At 45.1% G+C, this 16,253-nt stretch overlaps 1 protein-coding gene across 1 annotated transcript in view; it reads left to right on the top strand.

Annotated features, from left to right (window-relative positions):
• Window positions 1-14,417, top strand: part of LOC140105940 (disintegrin and metalloproteinase domain-containing protein 9-like) — a 51,329-nt gene extending 36,912 nt beyond the window's left edge. Inside the window, exons 15-22 of the mRNA XM_072130063.1 lie at window positions 834-939; window positions 2,118-2,292; window positions 4,398-4,478; window positions 4,984-5,089; window positions 5,174-5,300; window positions 6,970-7,066; window positions 8,338-8,387; window positions 13,941-14,417. Of these exons, the coding sequence (XP_071986164.1) occupies window positions 834-939; window positions 2,118-2,292; window positions 4,398-4,478; window positions 4,984-5,089; window positions 5,174-5,300; window positions 6,970-7,066; window positions 8,338-8,387; window positions 13,941-14,037 (839 nt within the window). The 3' untranslated portion in view covers window positions 14,038-14,417. The remainder of the gene's footprint in view (window positions 1-833; window positions 940-2,117; window positions 2,293-4,397; window positions 4,479-4,983; window positions 5,090-5,173; window positions 5,301-6,969; window positions 7,067-8,337; window positions 8,388-13,940) is intronic.
• The last annotated feature ends 1,836 nt before the right edge of the window (window positions 14,418-16,253 follow it).

Raw genomic sequence — 16,253 nt, 5'->3', positions numbered from 1 at the left:
TGGGTTCATATCCCACCCAGGCCAACATCTGCAAACAGTTTGTATGTTCTCTCCGTGTTTGTGTGGGTTTCCTCCGGGTCCTCCAGTTTCTTCCCACTCTCCAAAGCATACTGTTAGGTTGTTTAGATTGTGAGCCCCATTGGGGACAGGGACTGATTTGGTAAGCTTTGTGCAGCGCTGTGAAATCTGTGTGTGCTATATAAATAAAGACTTATTATTATTGTTATACTAGTTGCTACAGGACCACCACAGAGACGGTCACATGGAAATGTGGACACATAACAAGATAGACAAAAAAAATTACACAAAGGGAAAGACGACAATCTGGTTCACAACAGAGATAGCATATAAAGGAAAGAATTATATATACAGAAGAATAGTCAAGAACGTAAGCCAAATATTCAAAAGTAAAATCAGAAGTACAGACATATAGCAAGCATAGCGCAGATAAGAAAATCTTTAACCAGCAATCAGGATAGCGCACAAGGGGAATTATTAGGGTGGGTTGTCTGCACCAGGTGAGAGGGGCACGACTCTGAGAATGAGAACGTTAACCCTTTCCGGTTCAGAGCAAAGTTTGCAGAGAGCTATGCGAGGTAGACACACACCAACCAATCTAATATTAATGATGTATTCTAAGGCTCTCAGTATTATTGTGCTATGTGTACGATCCCTACATAGCCAAGTCACACAAGAGCAGCCACTACCAGGGGGTCCAAGAGGTTAGATCTCCCACCGATTAGACATCCGGGACATTGCTGGTCAATAAAGGTCCATACATTGGCGAAATCTTCATAGTGATGACTCAATATTCCTGTTTTTTCTCCAACAAGGTACAAGAAATGCCAATGAAACTTGTTATCAAGTCATAAACATAAAAGGAGATGCGTATGGAAACTGCGGGATTGTATCGGGAAAACACAAACCGTGCTCCACAGCGTAAGTGACTAAGTACTACGGAGCATCGCTGTGAGTACAGGACAGTGGGGGGGAATTCTTCATCAGATAATTATATTACAGGCCGTCCCCTACTAAAGGACACCCGACTTACGACCCCTAGTTACAGACCGACCTCTGTGCCCACTGTGACCTCTGGTGACCTCTCTGGATGTTACCATAGTCCCAGACTGCAGTGATCAGCTGTAAGGTGTCTGTAATGAAGCTTTATTGATAATCCTTGGTCCAATTACAGCAAAAAATTTGAAACTCCAATTGTCACTGGGGCCAAAAAATTTTGTCTGGATCTACAATGATAAAATATACAGTTTCGACTTACATACCAATTCAACTTAAGAACAAACCTATGGAACCTATCTTGTACATAACTCGGGGACTGCCTGTAATTAAACCCCATATTATATTAACATTTTCTGTGCCATCCACATAAACCAAATGTTGTAATATAACAATTTCTATAGTTGCCACTGGAGAACGCACAACAGGAGGACACTGCTTGGTCCTCTGGACTGTGAACTTTCTTGATGTGGACAGACAGCTTGGACCCCACCATCAATAATTGATGGAGCAGCAGTTCGAGCGTTTCTCCGCTCTATTCAATACTATGTTAGAAACTGTGTATGACAGTGCTGGAGGTAGCCACACACTGTGCTCAGCAACCTCCAGGATTCTTATAGATAAAGAATGAAGTGGCTCCATCAATTAGTAATTGTCCCACCAAAAGCAGATATCCGTGGAATTTTGTGCAATTTTTTTTTCTTAATGGAGATTATCCACCCCTACAGGGGATTACAGAAGCTTACTGACATCTCCATACCAAAAACTCATGATTCTACCATCAGAATCCATCATGATAAACAAGGGACTGTGATAATCTTCTTATATTTCTTATCCATGGTCTCCTTCCTTCTGAAATCAACTTTTAAAATCATGCTAATGAGTGTGAAGGGCTACTAGAGTGGTTCTCAGAGCCCTTCCATTCTGCAGCTTCACAGGCTGTTACACTGTACAGGAGCACTTCCCCGCTCCCACTGATTTCCACAGTCACGGTGCCTGGATCTATGAGTAAGTTTCCCTGGTTTATCATGATGGATTCTGATGGTAGATTTCCTTTACCATAATGGATGATGTTACACTGAATTTCTTCTCTCTCCATGCAGTGACAGTCTGTGCGGTAAACTGCAGTGTACAGGAACCTATCAGCAGCAGCCGGACAGCACTATTATTACCACCAACTACAATGGGGTAGATTGTATTAGAGTGGACTTTAACCTAGGCCCCGACGTGCCTGACCCTGGACTTGTCCACCCAGGATCACCATGTGGGAAGGGAAAGGTCAGTTCCTACATTATCTGCATATTACACAATGTTTATAAATTATCTTCAGGGAAATCACTTACTGCAGGGTGCTGAGATAGATGTATAGATATAAGATACATAGATGGATAGATTAACAGAGATAGATAGACAGATATGAGATGGATGGATAGACCAAGGCCAAAATCATGGCACTAATAGACAAGGTCCAGGAGGTACATGTCAGTGCCTGGAGGACCACCATAGAGTCATCCCAGAAACTGATAGTCTCCCAGGGTCTACAGAGAGACTACAGACCGGGCCTGTACCTGGAGAAACTACTGGACCCCAGAGACTCGGATCCTGAGCTGCTACAGACTGAGCCATGGAGTCCGGGCGGCAGAGACAGACGTACGTGCCCAGGGAGAGCTGACACTGCCAACAGTGCCAGGACCAGGAGACCACTGAGGATGAGGTCCACCTCCTGCTACACTGCTCCAAATACTCAGCAGTGAGGGACACTTCAGGAGACTCTCAGATCTCCTCCTGGGATTCTGTTCCATGGAGGAGGGAGAGAAGATCCATCTTGCTGGGGGAGAGGAGACCACAATGGTCATAGTTGCACAATATGTCACTACTTGCCATAGGCCGAGATGTGATATACCATCAACTACTATAACCCTGGGCTGGCGCCAGCACTGGGTATACATGGGCAAGTGCTGGGGCCCAGAGCTGTTGGGGGGGGGGCACATAAGGCTGTACATAAGGAACCCATGGGAGTGCGGCGGCTGTATCTAATGAATCTATAGGGTGTGAGTGGGGCAGTATATAAAATACCCATGAGTCTGTTCTAGTTTCTGAATTTTTAATGCCCCCATATGTGTCACTGCAAAGGGGCCCACTGAGGCTCTGTCGCCCAGGGGCCTACTGAAACCTGGAGCCGACCCTGCCTGATATACTTTAAATGCTTTGACAATGCGACTTGTATTTGGTCCTGCACTAAAATACAACTGAGTGTTTGCAATGGTTAATAACTCCTGGATCCGTGACCATTATAAAAGAAAACAATCCACTGACCACTTAGTATCAGAAATATGAACAACACCAAAAAGCCAAAAAGGTGCTTACCATCGTCTGATGCTTGAAGGGGTACAAATCCGAAAGGGCTGCTCCTCCTCCTACTTTTACTCCATTCCTGGTTTGGACATCAAAAACTGCATCTGAAAAACTGAATGTGTGACATCACCCTCAATCATATAAATTCACAAAAAGGTCATCACTCCAAGTCATAAAATAAGGCGGCGTTCACACGTGGCGTTTTGAAACAGGATACATGAGCTGCGGAGCGGAGATTTGTCTAATTATACTGTTGTTGGCATTCGCGTTAATAAAACAAATGTTAATAACAATGTAATTAGGCGAATCTCCGCTGCCCTTGTATTGCTTTTCAAAACACAATGTAAACGCCACGTGTAACTACAGCTGAGGTTGCGGTCACACATTCAATTTTTTAGATGCAGTTTTTTTTAAGACAGAAGCAGATGTGGATCATATTGGGTGAAGAAATATCATTAAGAAGAGCTACTTCTACTTCTCATCTTGTTTTTTCTTACTCAACTCCTGGAGTGCATCAAAAAAACCAAACATATGAATGCACACTAAACATGTGGTCACCGGTACATCCATTGACTGTTCTTTATACGTTTTTGCATGTTTACCGTTTGTTTATCTGGTTTGAATCTGTTTTTATTCATTTGTGGAAGCGTAAGCAGCTGTTAAAATGTCATTGTAGTTGCTTACACTTCCAGAAATTAAGAAAAACAAGTGCAAACAGACGAAATGCAAACAGGCAAAAAAGCTTGTGTTCTCAGTGTATAGATAGATAGATAGATAGATATTAGATAGATAGATATGAGATAGATAGATAGATATGAGATAGATAGATATGAGATAGATAGATAGATATGAGATAGATAGATAGATATGAGATAGATAGATAGATATGAGATAGATAGATAGATAGATAGAAAGATAGATATGAGAAAGATGATGGTGACAGATACAGATGGATAATAGATAGATATAATAGATAGATGATAGATATTAGACATGTCATGTCACTGACCTCTTATAATCTCCCCCAGGCCTGTATGAACTATAAATGTGTAAACGCCTCTGAACTAGGATTCACCTGTGACGTTAAAGGAAAATGCAATGACCATGGGGTAAGTTGTTTGTTCCATTTATCCTATATCATATATTGTATATGTGTGCATTATTACACTGCCCAAACTGCACCCAAACTGTGAACGGGGTCATTCTCATAGGACTAATAGTGGAAAGACCGGGAGCGGATTTGGTGTAGTAGCACCGCTCTCTAGGTATTAGAGGACATGACTGCAGATCTTTATACTTTGTATGCAGGGCCGGCGTTAGGATGCGGCAAACTGGGCCTGTGCCCAGGGTCCCCTGCATGTGGATTTTTGTGGGGCCCCACTGTGTCTAAAAACCGGCCCTATTCATGGGGTGGCAATCTCTGTATTATGGTATCAAATGCTACATTTTGGTTCATGATATTCAGGCTTGGGTATAATTTTACAGGGCTTTATTACCCTTCCCTTTGTACAGAGCTGTACAATTCAGTAATACACAGAAGCTTCAGGTGAACGTGAGCGCCCCCTACCATCGGTGATGTGTACTATCTTTATATCCCTATTTCTTTACCATCAGGTGTGCAATAACAATGGGAACTGTCACTGTAATGATGGCTGGGCCCCCCCGTACTGTGACCGGTCCGGCTATGGCGGGAGTATTGATAGTGGACCCGCACACATTGGTAAGTAACACGGTGCCCAATGCATTGGTATCTCTGATGCTTCTAGACTCCTAATTATCTCATCTACTTATTCCCGTCTCCCAGACACCTCCTTACGTGACGGACTCCTTATCTTCTTCCTGCTGGTTCTGCCCATCCTTATCCTTCTCATTGTGATGTTCATCAAGAGAGATGCCATCAGAAGGAGGTTCTGCCGGAAGAGAAGACACAGGTAACTCTTCTTACATATAACATGTTTGGTGATTCTTAGAATAGAATATTCAGAGCTTCAGCTAAATCTCTATGTTTGAGGCTTGTGGAATTATTTCCAGCTGAAAGCAGCCACCACTAGGGGGAGCTACCTGGCCATTGATTTATTAAAGATAAAACAGTGGCTCATAGTAAAGCGACTGTCCATTCATGAAGTAAAAAATGTAATGTTACTATAGGACGCACTGACCTGCCATGTATTATCCGTGGATCATGCCCGTGGCTGCTTTTAGGACTTAGGACACAAAATGGAGAAGCACCAAATTTTAGCATCAGCTCACCCAAAAGAAGTCTCCTAGCAATATATGGAGTGCAGGAAGACATGGCAATCCAATGCTGAAAGGGATATTTGTGGTCCTGTGTGATGATGGTCACATGGGGGTCCAGGCAGTTCCCCTCCCCCCATGATCAGACATGTAGTGTATAAGTGTTCATTATGGGTAAAAACTCTAACCTTCCTGGATGATAATAGGGAGGTGCTTAGTAGAAGGGGTGTGACTTAGTGTGAATGGTTCTCCTTAAGCCACTCCCTTTCACCAAGTTTTACTCCACTAAACTAGTAGCCCCCTCATATCAAGGATGAAATGTCCTTTCTAGAATTCCAACTTTTCTGTGAAATCTCCCGTTTACCTATAAAAAATCTGACTCTTCTCACCTCAAATCAAGTTGAGATGAGTCAATTTTAGAGGCTGCAGGGGGAGTGTCACTTCAGAAGCCCCTACTTCTGTTCTGTAGCACCTAGAAACATGATTGTTGCATATTATGGCTAGGATTATGGCTTTGTGAGCTACAGAACTGGCAGCAAGACCTAGTTGGAGATGCAAGGTGCAGATAAAGATCCAGTTCCCATCTATTTTTAACTGCCTCTATGTCCAGTTTTGTAGCTCACAGAAACATAAGTTTGATGGGGTCTGAATGATGAGATTCTCATCTTTAAAATGAAGCAGAAACATGTTTCTAGGTGCTATAGAACAGAGGATAGCGGCTTCTGAAGTGAAACTACACCTGGAACCACTACTCTTGACTCATCTCATATGAAAATGAGATGAGAAGAGTCAGGTTTGCCTAACTTTGGGGGAGATTTTTTTTATAGGGAAATGGGGGAGATTTTACATATGACATCTCATACCCTACCAGAGGGGGCTAGTAGTTAAGTTGGGTAAAAGTAGTAGGCAAAATTATGTGCTAAAGGTGCATAATGTTGCATAATTGGTCACTTGTACATACTGGGGCTCATTTACTAAGGGTCTGAACGCCGCACTTTCGTCGGGTTTCCCGACTTTTTCCGTTTTGCACTGAATTCCGCCGGGATTGAGTGCGACAGAAATGGGGGGGGGGTCGTGGCCATTGGAAAACCCGACAGATTCGGAAAAACCGCGGAATTTAAAAAACGAATTGTGTCGCAAAATCAATCACTCACATGCACCAGGAATAGGTTGGTGAACTCCGACGGACCTTGGCGCAGCAGCGACATCGGGCGCACGACCTTAGTGAATCGCCGGAAGACCCGAATCCTCGTCGGAGAACGCGCCGCTGGATCGCGACATGACTGGGTAAGTAAATCTGCCTCACTGTGTTTATACTTAATTTGCAGTGGAATTTGACTTTTTTCTGGCTTCTTTTCGTAACAGAGGTGGAAATCAGCAGACAAGACAAGTGCAGAACACAAATGCCAATCGCAACCTCAATGCTAATCGTAACGCTGCAGGCAACATGCCAAGAAACCAGGTAAACATGCCGGACCGGATTCTTGTATTCTTATATACATAATACCCTAGCACTATGAGCTGAAACTCCATCCCTTGTGAGCCAATGGCCACACTCCATAGAATATTATGTACCTGTGCTCCAACTGCAACGTCCTCCTAGGGCCTGGAGCTGGATTCCCCTGGTACCTGAGTGACTGGCTTGAGCGTGGCCTAGCGCTCGTGATTGGTCCAGATAAAACAGGCCTCTTCCACTCTGGGCAGGTCCGACAGGTGGATTGTAAGAAGAGGGAGAAGCCGCCATAAGGTGGAATGAGGTGCATGCGTGAGGGATCCCTGGGTAGATGGTAGAGGGGAGACTCATGATGTTAGCAGCAGTCAGGGATTACACGTAGACAAGAAATGTAGAACATCAAGTTACAGTTTCTTTATTACATAACTTCAATGCAGCGATACAACAATCCCAATCCCAATGCCCAAAATAACTTGTTGGATGCAGTTTGGTAGAGAAGATCACAGGAACTTGGGGCTGGAGAAGATAGGAGCTGGGCCGGCTCTGTATGTATTTAGAGCTGCCTAAGGGTGATGCCACACATGGCGTTTTTGGGCCGTTTCTAGTTAGTGCGTTTTCAGATCGTATAAAACGCATGCGTTTTTTGCCATCTGAAAACGCACTAACTAAAAACGGCCTAAAAACGCCATGTGTGGCATCACCCTTAGGCTTAATTTCTGCAGGCCTTGTGTCCTCTCTGGAGGAACTTCAGGAACAAGCCGGCCCTAATCTCTTCTTGTTCTGTTCTATACTCTTCTATTTTATTCTAGAACTTTCCAGCCAGAGGGAGTTTAATATGAACATCACCTGGGCTGGTTGTCCTGACATCCAATCAGGGACCTTGAGGCAGAATTGGATTGACATAAATCAAACATGAGTTCTTATTGGTTAATACAGTGACTCTCCCTTCCCAGGCAGATATTGTGCAGCCGCAATATTATTTATGGTTAGTAGGTGGTGTCAGTACTAAGGAATTAAGACAGCATTAAAGGCAATGTAGGATTCATTTGGTCGTACTTCACCTACATCTTAGGGATATAAGAAGTGTAAAAGGTTGGTAAGGGACCCGTCCAGTGGGCCATTACACAATAACATGGGGCACTTAGTTGATCTTGTGTCTCTAGTGGAAAACCCCTTTAAATGACATCACTGCTGACCGAGTGTAGTCAGGGAACACACAAATGTTCTTGTAGTCATCATGATCTCACACGTGTAGTAACCTTTCTGGCTTCTCATTACAGGACAGGAACTTTTCGGATGTCTTTACTATATCCCATAACATTCCTCACAGGTTTGTATTACTTATTGCCTCCGTGTAAATTTGCTCAGTTCTTGATAGATTTATCCATCATTGTATCAGACTCTATGAATCCGAAAAACTTGCTTGGTCTAGGGCTGTGAGGGGTTTAGATGTAGTATCCCAGGGGGTCTAGGGCTGTGAGGGGTTTAGATGCAGTATCCCAGGTGGTCTAGGGCTGTGAGGGGTTTAGATGTAGTATCCCAGGGGGTCTAGGGCTGTGAGGGGTTTAGATGTAGTATCCCAGGTGGTCTAGGACTGTGAAGGGTTTAGATGTAGTATCCCAGGTGGTCTAGGACTGTGAAGGGTTTAGATGTAGTATCCCAGGTGGTCTAGGGCTGTGAGGGATTTAGATGTAGTATCCCTGGTGGTCTAGGGCTGTGAGGGGTTTAGATGTAGTATCCCAGGTGGTCTAGGGCTGTGAAGGGTTTAGATGTAGTATCCCAGGTGGTCTAGGGCTGTGAGGGGTTTAGATGTAGTATCCCAGGTGGTCTAGGGCTGTGACGGGTTTAGATGTAGTATCCCAGGTGGTCTAGGGCTGTGAGGGATTTAGATGTAGTATCCCAGGTGGTCTAGGGCTGTGAAGGGTTTAGATGTAGTATCCCAGGTGGTCTAGGGCTGTGAGGGATTTAGATGTAGTATCCCAGGTGGTCTAGGGCTGTGAGGGATTAGATGTAGTATCCCAGGTGGTCTAGGGCTGTGAAGGGTTTAGATGTAGTATCCCAGGTGGTCTAGGGCTGTGAGGGATTAGATGTAGTATCCCAGGTGGTCTAGGGCTGTGAGGGATTAGATGTAGTATCCCAGGTGGTCTAGGACTGTGAAGGGTTTAGATGCAGTATCCCAGGTGGTCTAGGGCTGTGAGGGGTTTAGATGTAGTATCCCAGGGGGTCTAGGGCTGTGAGGGGTTTAGATGTAGTATCCCAGGTGGTCTAGGACTGTGAAGGGTTTAGATGTAGTATCCCAGGTGGTCTAGGACTGTGAAGGGTTTAGATGTAGTATCCCAGGTGGTCTAGGGCTGTGAGGGATTTAGATGTAGTATCCCTGGTGGTCTAGGGCTGTGAGGGGTTTAGATGTAGTATCCCAGGTGGTCTAGGGCTGTGAAGGGTTTAGATGTAGTATCCCAGGTGGTCTAGGGCTGTGAGGGGTTTAGATGTAGTATCCCAGGTGGTCTAGGGCTGTGACGGGTTTAGATGTAGTATCCCAGGTGGTCTAGGGCTGTGAGGGATTTAGATGTAGTATCCCAGGTGGTCTAGGGCTGTGAAGGGTTTAGATGTAGTATCCCAGGTGGTCTAGGGCTGTGAGGGATTTAGATGTAGTATCCCAGGTGGTCTAGGGCTGTGAGGGATTAGATGTAGTATCCCAGGTGGTCTAGGGCTGTGAAGGGTTTAGATGTAGTATCCCAGGTGGTCTAGGGCTGTGAGGGATTAGATGTAGTATCCCAGGTGGTCTAGGGCTGTGAGGGATTTAGATGTAGTATCCCAGGTGGTCTAGGGCTGTGAGGGATTAGATGTAGTATCCCAGGTGATCTAGGACTGTGAAGGGTTTAGATGTAGTATTCCAGGTGGTCTAGGGCTGTGAGGGATTAGATGTAGTATCCCAGGGGGTCTAGGGCTGTGAAGGGTTTAGATGTAGTATCCCAGGTGGTCTAGGGCTGTGAGGGATTAGATGTAGTATCCCAGGTGGTCTAGGACTGTGAAGGGTTTAGATGTAGTATCCCAGGGGGTCTAGGGCTGTGAAGGGTTTAGATGTAGTATCCCAGGTGGTCTAGGGCTGTGAGGGATTAGATGTAGTATCCCAGGTGGTCTAGGACTGTGAAGGGTTTAGATGTAGTATCCCAGGGGGTCTAGGGCTGTGAAGGGTTTAGATGTAGTATCCCAGGTGGTCTAGGGCTGTGAGGGATTTAGATGTAGTATCCCAGGTGGTCTAGGGCTGTGAAGGGTTTAGATGTAGTATCCCAGGTGGTCTAGGGCTGTGAGGGATTTAGATGTAGTATCCCAGGTGGTCTAGGGCTGTGAGGGATTAGATGTAGTATCCCAGGTGGTCTAGGGCTGTGAGGGATTAGATGTAGTATCCCAGGTGGTCTAGGGCTGTGAGGGATTAGATGTAGTATCCCAGGTGATCTAGGACTGTGAAGGGTTTAGATGTAGTATTCCAGGTGGTCTAGGGCTGTGAGGGATTAGATGTAGTATCCCAGGGGGTCTAGGGCTGTGAAGGGTTTAGATGTAGTATCCCAGGTGGTCTAGGGCTGTGAGGGATTAGATGTAGTATCCCAGGTGGTCTAGGACTGTGAAGGGTTTAGATGTAGTATCCCAGGGGGTCTAGGGCTGTGAAGGGTTTAGATGTAGTATCCCAGGTGGTCTAGGGCTGTGAGGGATTAGATGTAGTATCCCAGGGGGTCTAGGGCTGTGAAGGGTTTAGATGTAGTATCCCAGGTGGTCTAGGGCTGTGAGGGATTAGATGTAGTATCCCAGGTGGTCTAGTACTGTGAAGGATTAGATGTAGTATCCCAGGTGGTCTAGGGCTGTGAGGGATTAGATGTAGTATCCCAGGTGGTCTAGGACTGTGAGGGGTTTAGATGTAGTATCCCAGGTGGTCTAGTACTGTGAAGGATTAGATGTAGTATCCCAGGTGGTCTAGGGCTGTGAAGGGTTTAGATGTAGTATCCCAGGTGGTCTAGGACTGTGAGGGGTTTAGATGTAGTATCCCAGGGGGTCTAGGGCTGTGAAGGGTTTAGATGTAGTATCCCAGGTGGTCTAGTACTGTGAAGGATTAGATGTAGTATCCCAGGTGGTCTAGTACTGTGAGGGATTTAGATGTAGTATCCCAGGTGGTCTAGGACTGTGAGGGATTAGATGTAGTATCCCAGGTGGTCTAGTACTGTGAGGGATTAGATGTAGTATCCCAGGTGGTCTAGTACTGTGAAGGATTAGATGTAGTATCCCAGGTGGTCTAGGAGTGTGAGGGGTTTAGATGTAGTATCCCAGGTGGTCTAGGGCTGTGAAGGGTTTAGATGTAGTATCCCAGGTGGTCTAGGGCTGTGAAGGGTTTAGATGTAGTATCCCAAGTGGTCTAGCGCTGTGACGGGTTTAGATGTAGTATCCCAGGTGGTCTAGTACTGTGAAGGATTAGATGTAGTACCCCAGGTGGTCTAGGGCTGTGAAGGGTTTAGATGTAGTATCCCAGGTGGTCTAGGGCTGTGAAGGGTTTAGATGTAGTATCCCAGGTGGTCTAGGGCTGTGAAGGATTAGATGTAGTACCCCAGGTGGTCTAGGGCTGTGAAGGGTTTAGATGTAGTATCCCAGGTGGTCTAGGGCTGTGAGGGATTAGATGTAGTATCCCAGGGGGTCTAGGGCTGTGAAGGGTTTAGATGTAGTATCCCAGGTGGTCTAGGGCTGTGAGGGATTAGATGTAGTATCCCAGGTGGTCTAGGGCTGTGAGGGATTAGATGTAGTATCCCAGGTGGTCTAGGACTGTGAAGGGTTTAGATGTAGTATCCCAGGGGGTCTAGGGCTGTGAAGGGTTTAGATGTAGTATCCCAGGTGGTCTAGGGCTGTGAGGGATTAGATGTAGTATCCCAGGTGGTCTAGGGCTGTGAAGGGTTTAGATGTAGTATCCCAGGGGGTCTAGGGCTGTGAAGGGTTTAGATGTAGTATCCCAGGTGGTCTAGGGCTGTGAGGGATTAGATGTAGTATCCCAGGTGGTCTAGTACTGTGAAGGATTAGATGTAGTATCCCAGGTGGTCTAGGGCTGTGAGGGATTAGATGTAGTATCCCAGGTGGTCTAGGACTGTGAGGGGTTTAGATGTAGTATCCCAGGTGGTCTAGTACTGTGAAGGATTAGATGTAGTATCCCAGGTGGTCTAGGAGTGTGAGGGGTTTAGATGTAGTATCCCAGGTGGTCTAGGACTGTGAGGGGTTTAGATGTAGTATCCCAGGGGGTCTAGGGCTGTGAAGGGTTTAGATGTAGTATCCCAGGTGGTCTAGTACTGTGAGGGGTTTAGATGTAGTATCCCAGGTGGTCTAGTACTGTGAAGGATTAGATGTAGTATCCCAGGTGGTCTAGGAGTGTGAGGGGTTTAGATGTAGTATCCCAGGTGGTCTAGGACTGTGAGGGGTTTAGATGTAGTATCCCAGGGGGTCTAGGGCTGTGAAGGGTTTAGATGTAGTATCCCAGGTGGTCTAGTACTGTGAAGGATTAGATGTAGTATCCCAGGTGGTCTAGTACTGTGAGGGATTTAGATGTAGTATCCCAGGTGGTCTAGGGCTGTGAAGGGTTTAGATGTAGTATCCCAAGTGGTCTAGCGCTGTGACGGGTTTAGATGTAGTATCCCAGGTGGTCTAGTACTGTGAAGGATTAGATGTAGTACCCCAGGTGGTCTAGGGCTGTGAAGGGTTTAGATGTAGTATCCCAGGTGGTCTAGGGCTGTGAAGGGTTTAGATGTAGTATCCCAGGTGGTCTAGGGCTGTGAATGAGTTAGATGTAGTATCCCAGGTGGTCTAGGGCTGTGAAGGGTTTAGATGTAGTATCCCTGGTGGTCTAGGGCTGTGAGGGATTTAGATGTAGTATCCCAGGGGGTCTAGGGCTGTGAAGGGTTTAGATGCAGTATCCCAGGGGGTCTAGGGCTGTGAAGGATTAGATGTAGTATCCCAGGTGGTCTAGGGCTGTGAAATATTAGATGTAGTATCCCAGGTGGTCTAGGACTGTGAGGGATGTAGATGTAGTATCCCAGGGGGTCTAAGGCTGTGAAGGATTAGATGTAGTATCCCAGGTGGTCTAGGGCTGTGATGGATTTAGATGTAGGATCCCAGGTGGTCTAGTACTGTGAATGAGTTAGATGTATGATCCCAGGGGGTCTAGTACTGTGAATGAGTTAGATGTATGATCCCAGGTGGTCTAGGGCTGTGAAGGATTAGATGTAGTATCCCAGGTGGTCTAGGGCTGTGATGGATTTAGATGTAGGATCCCAGGTGGTCTAGGGCTGTGAGGGGTTTAGATGTAGTATCCCAGGTGGTCTAGGGCTGTGACGGGTTTAGATGTAGTATCCCAGGTGGTCTAGTACTGTGAATGAGTTAGATGTAGTATCCCAGGGGGTCTAGGGCTGTGACGGGTTTAGATGTAGTATCCCAGGTGGTCTAGGGCTGTGAGGGATTTAGATGTAGTATCCCTGGTGGTCTAGGACTGTGAGGGGTTTAGATGTAGTATCCCAGGTGGTCTAGGACTGTGAGGGATTTAGATGTAGTATCCCAGGTGGTCTAGGGCTGTGAGGGATTTAGATGTAGTATCCCTGGTGGTCTAGGACTGTGAGGGGTTTAGATGTAGTATCCCAGGTGGTCTAGGGCTGTGAGGGGTTTAGATGTAGTATCCCAGGGGGTCTAGGGACCTCAGTGATTTATAAATAACATCCAATGTCTATGTAATTAAAGAATTACAACATCACTGGTGTGTATTTGTGTAATAATAACAAGCTCCCTGGTGGTCTAGGGTAGTGAATATCTTTAAAGAAATGGTGATTCTGCAGACTAATACTTCTTGTTTTTCATGTAACAGACAACCGGCGCCCCCCAGCAGACCTCCACCACCGTCCCGTCCTCCTCCTCCTCAGCTGTCCAGGGCCCCCCAGTATAACTGGCCGGACAATGTCTGACACCAGTCACTGATCTCCAGTCGTGGCCAGAGCCCCTGCCGGAGCCCGTGTGTCTCTGAGCGTCGCTGCTAGAATCCATTGGAGACCCGCTCCAATGTACAGACTGATCCCCACAGTGTGAATAGGAGCCGCCATGAAGGTCCATGAAGGCTGCGGACTGCGGAATCCACATTATTTGTCAAAACATTGAAGGATTATTACTTAAAAATGCACTTTTTTTGAACATCTATTTTGGAAACCTGTATATAAAGTCTTGATTTTTTTTCTAATGTAAAATCCTTTCTTGTCTTAGATGTTCTATCGTTTATTTTTTATCTGATCAAGCAAATTACAATTCACCATTCAACTCACCTATAAAAATCTCCACCAAAGTGAAAACGAGCAGAGAAGAGTCATATTTTGCCTGAGATGAGTCAAGGTTACAGACTGCAGGGGGGGAAAGGGTAGGGGGGAGTTGATTTCAGAACCTCTGTCTTCAGTTTCTCATCTTTCAGATGCTGGGAAAATGTGCAAATTAGTTGAACATGATGGGAAAAGGGCACTTTTTCTACCTTGTAATCCAACCCCCTTAAAATGAACCTTGACTTTCAAGAAGCCTAATGAAATGATGCGGGATTAAAGACAAACGAGTATATCTATTCCAAAAGGAACGGATTCCATCATCCTGTGTGTTTCATCACCGGAGAAGTATGCCCTATCGAAACATAAAATATTGGCCTCTGAAGTGACACTTCCCCTGCAGCCTCTAAACTTGACTCATCTCAATTAAAAAGTGACTCTTCTCTGCTCATTTTAACATGACTATGGTGGAGATGTTTATAGGTAAACGGGTGAGATTTCCCATAAAAGAGGGAATCCTAGAAAGGACATATCAGTAAAATCTGGTGACAGGTTCACTGCCAAAATGATCCGCATTCTCCTAGTTTCTTATTACTTTCCGCCAGCTCCCCCTCGAGCATTTACACGTGCATACAGTGCTATATACACATGCATACAGCGCCATATACACACTAAGAGTATATACACATCACAGATGCAGCATATACACATTGTGTATATGTAATATACATATTAAACTGTACAATGTACAGTATTTTTTGGACTATAAGGCGCACCGGAGTATAAGGCGCACCATCAATAAATGCCTGCTAAAATGTCTAGGTTCATATATAAGGTGCAGATGATTATAAGGCGCACCTAACTATAAGGATGAATGACCAGCAGGTGGCAGACCTGTGCACAGTATAAGGCAGCTGTTGTCTGTAAGTACGGCTCATACACTGGACTACAGGGCGCACCTTTGATTTCTGAGAATTTTTTCAAATTTTTTGTGTGCCTTAAAGTCCAAAAAATACGGTATGTATATAATGGTGCGCATCAGAACTGCTGAAAAGAGGGATTTGCCTTATTGCATTACGGTCAGCTATGCGTTTACAAAACACATGCGTTGACGCACTAATAATGCATATGTTAACATAGCGTTTACAGATGCATGTGCTACCACGTGTGTTTTATAAACGCATGTAATTTCCCCATGTAATTGGGAAAATCTCTCTCAGCTGTTGTGATACATTTGAAACCGCATGTGTTAGCGTCACGTGTGAATGCAGCCTAAAGAGGCGTTTTTTTGCCACGGTTTTTCAGACACATGAGCCAGGAAGTCACCAATGATACAGAAGAGGACAAGTCCTAATAACAATGTGCGGCCCAGCTGTTACACGACCATTGAAATATGATGGCTTGTGCTAAGGTCCCATTCACACCTGCATCTGAGATTTCCGTTTACCTTCTGTTGCTTTATTGACTTTAACCCCTTACCGCTCAGCGCCGTACTAGTACGGCACGGGCTCCAACCGAGCCGGCATCGAGAATCAGGATTGCTTGTTCATGTTCCATGGTGGAACTAATAAAAAAAAAAAAAGTTATTCAATAAAAAATAAAATTAATAAATCAATAAAAATGCCCATAATCCCCATAACATATAGAGACATATAATGCACAAAAGAGTCTAAATCATAACACAAACCCCACATATATAGTATCGCCATGTCCGTAACAACCCGTAGAATAAAAGTAAATATTTATTGAACCCGCACAAAGAACTACCGGTATGTAAAAAAAAATTATTAAAAACCCACCAAAAATTATGATTTTTACCTATTTAATCCCACAAAAAAATGCAATAAAAAGTGATCAAAATACATATGTACTCCAGA

Source organism: Engystomops pustulosus, chromosome 11, assembly GCF_040894005.1.
Source record: "Engystomops pustulosus chromosome 11, aEngPut4.maternal, whole genome shotgun sequence".
Taxonomy (NCBI): domain Eukaryota; kingdom Metazoa; phylum Chordata; class Amphibia; order Anura; family Leptodactylidae; genus Engystomops; species Engystomops pustulosus.
Note: the sequence above shows the minus strand (reverse complement) of the source record. Positions and strands in the feature narration are given on the sequence as shown.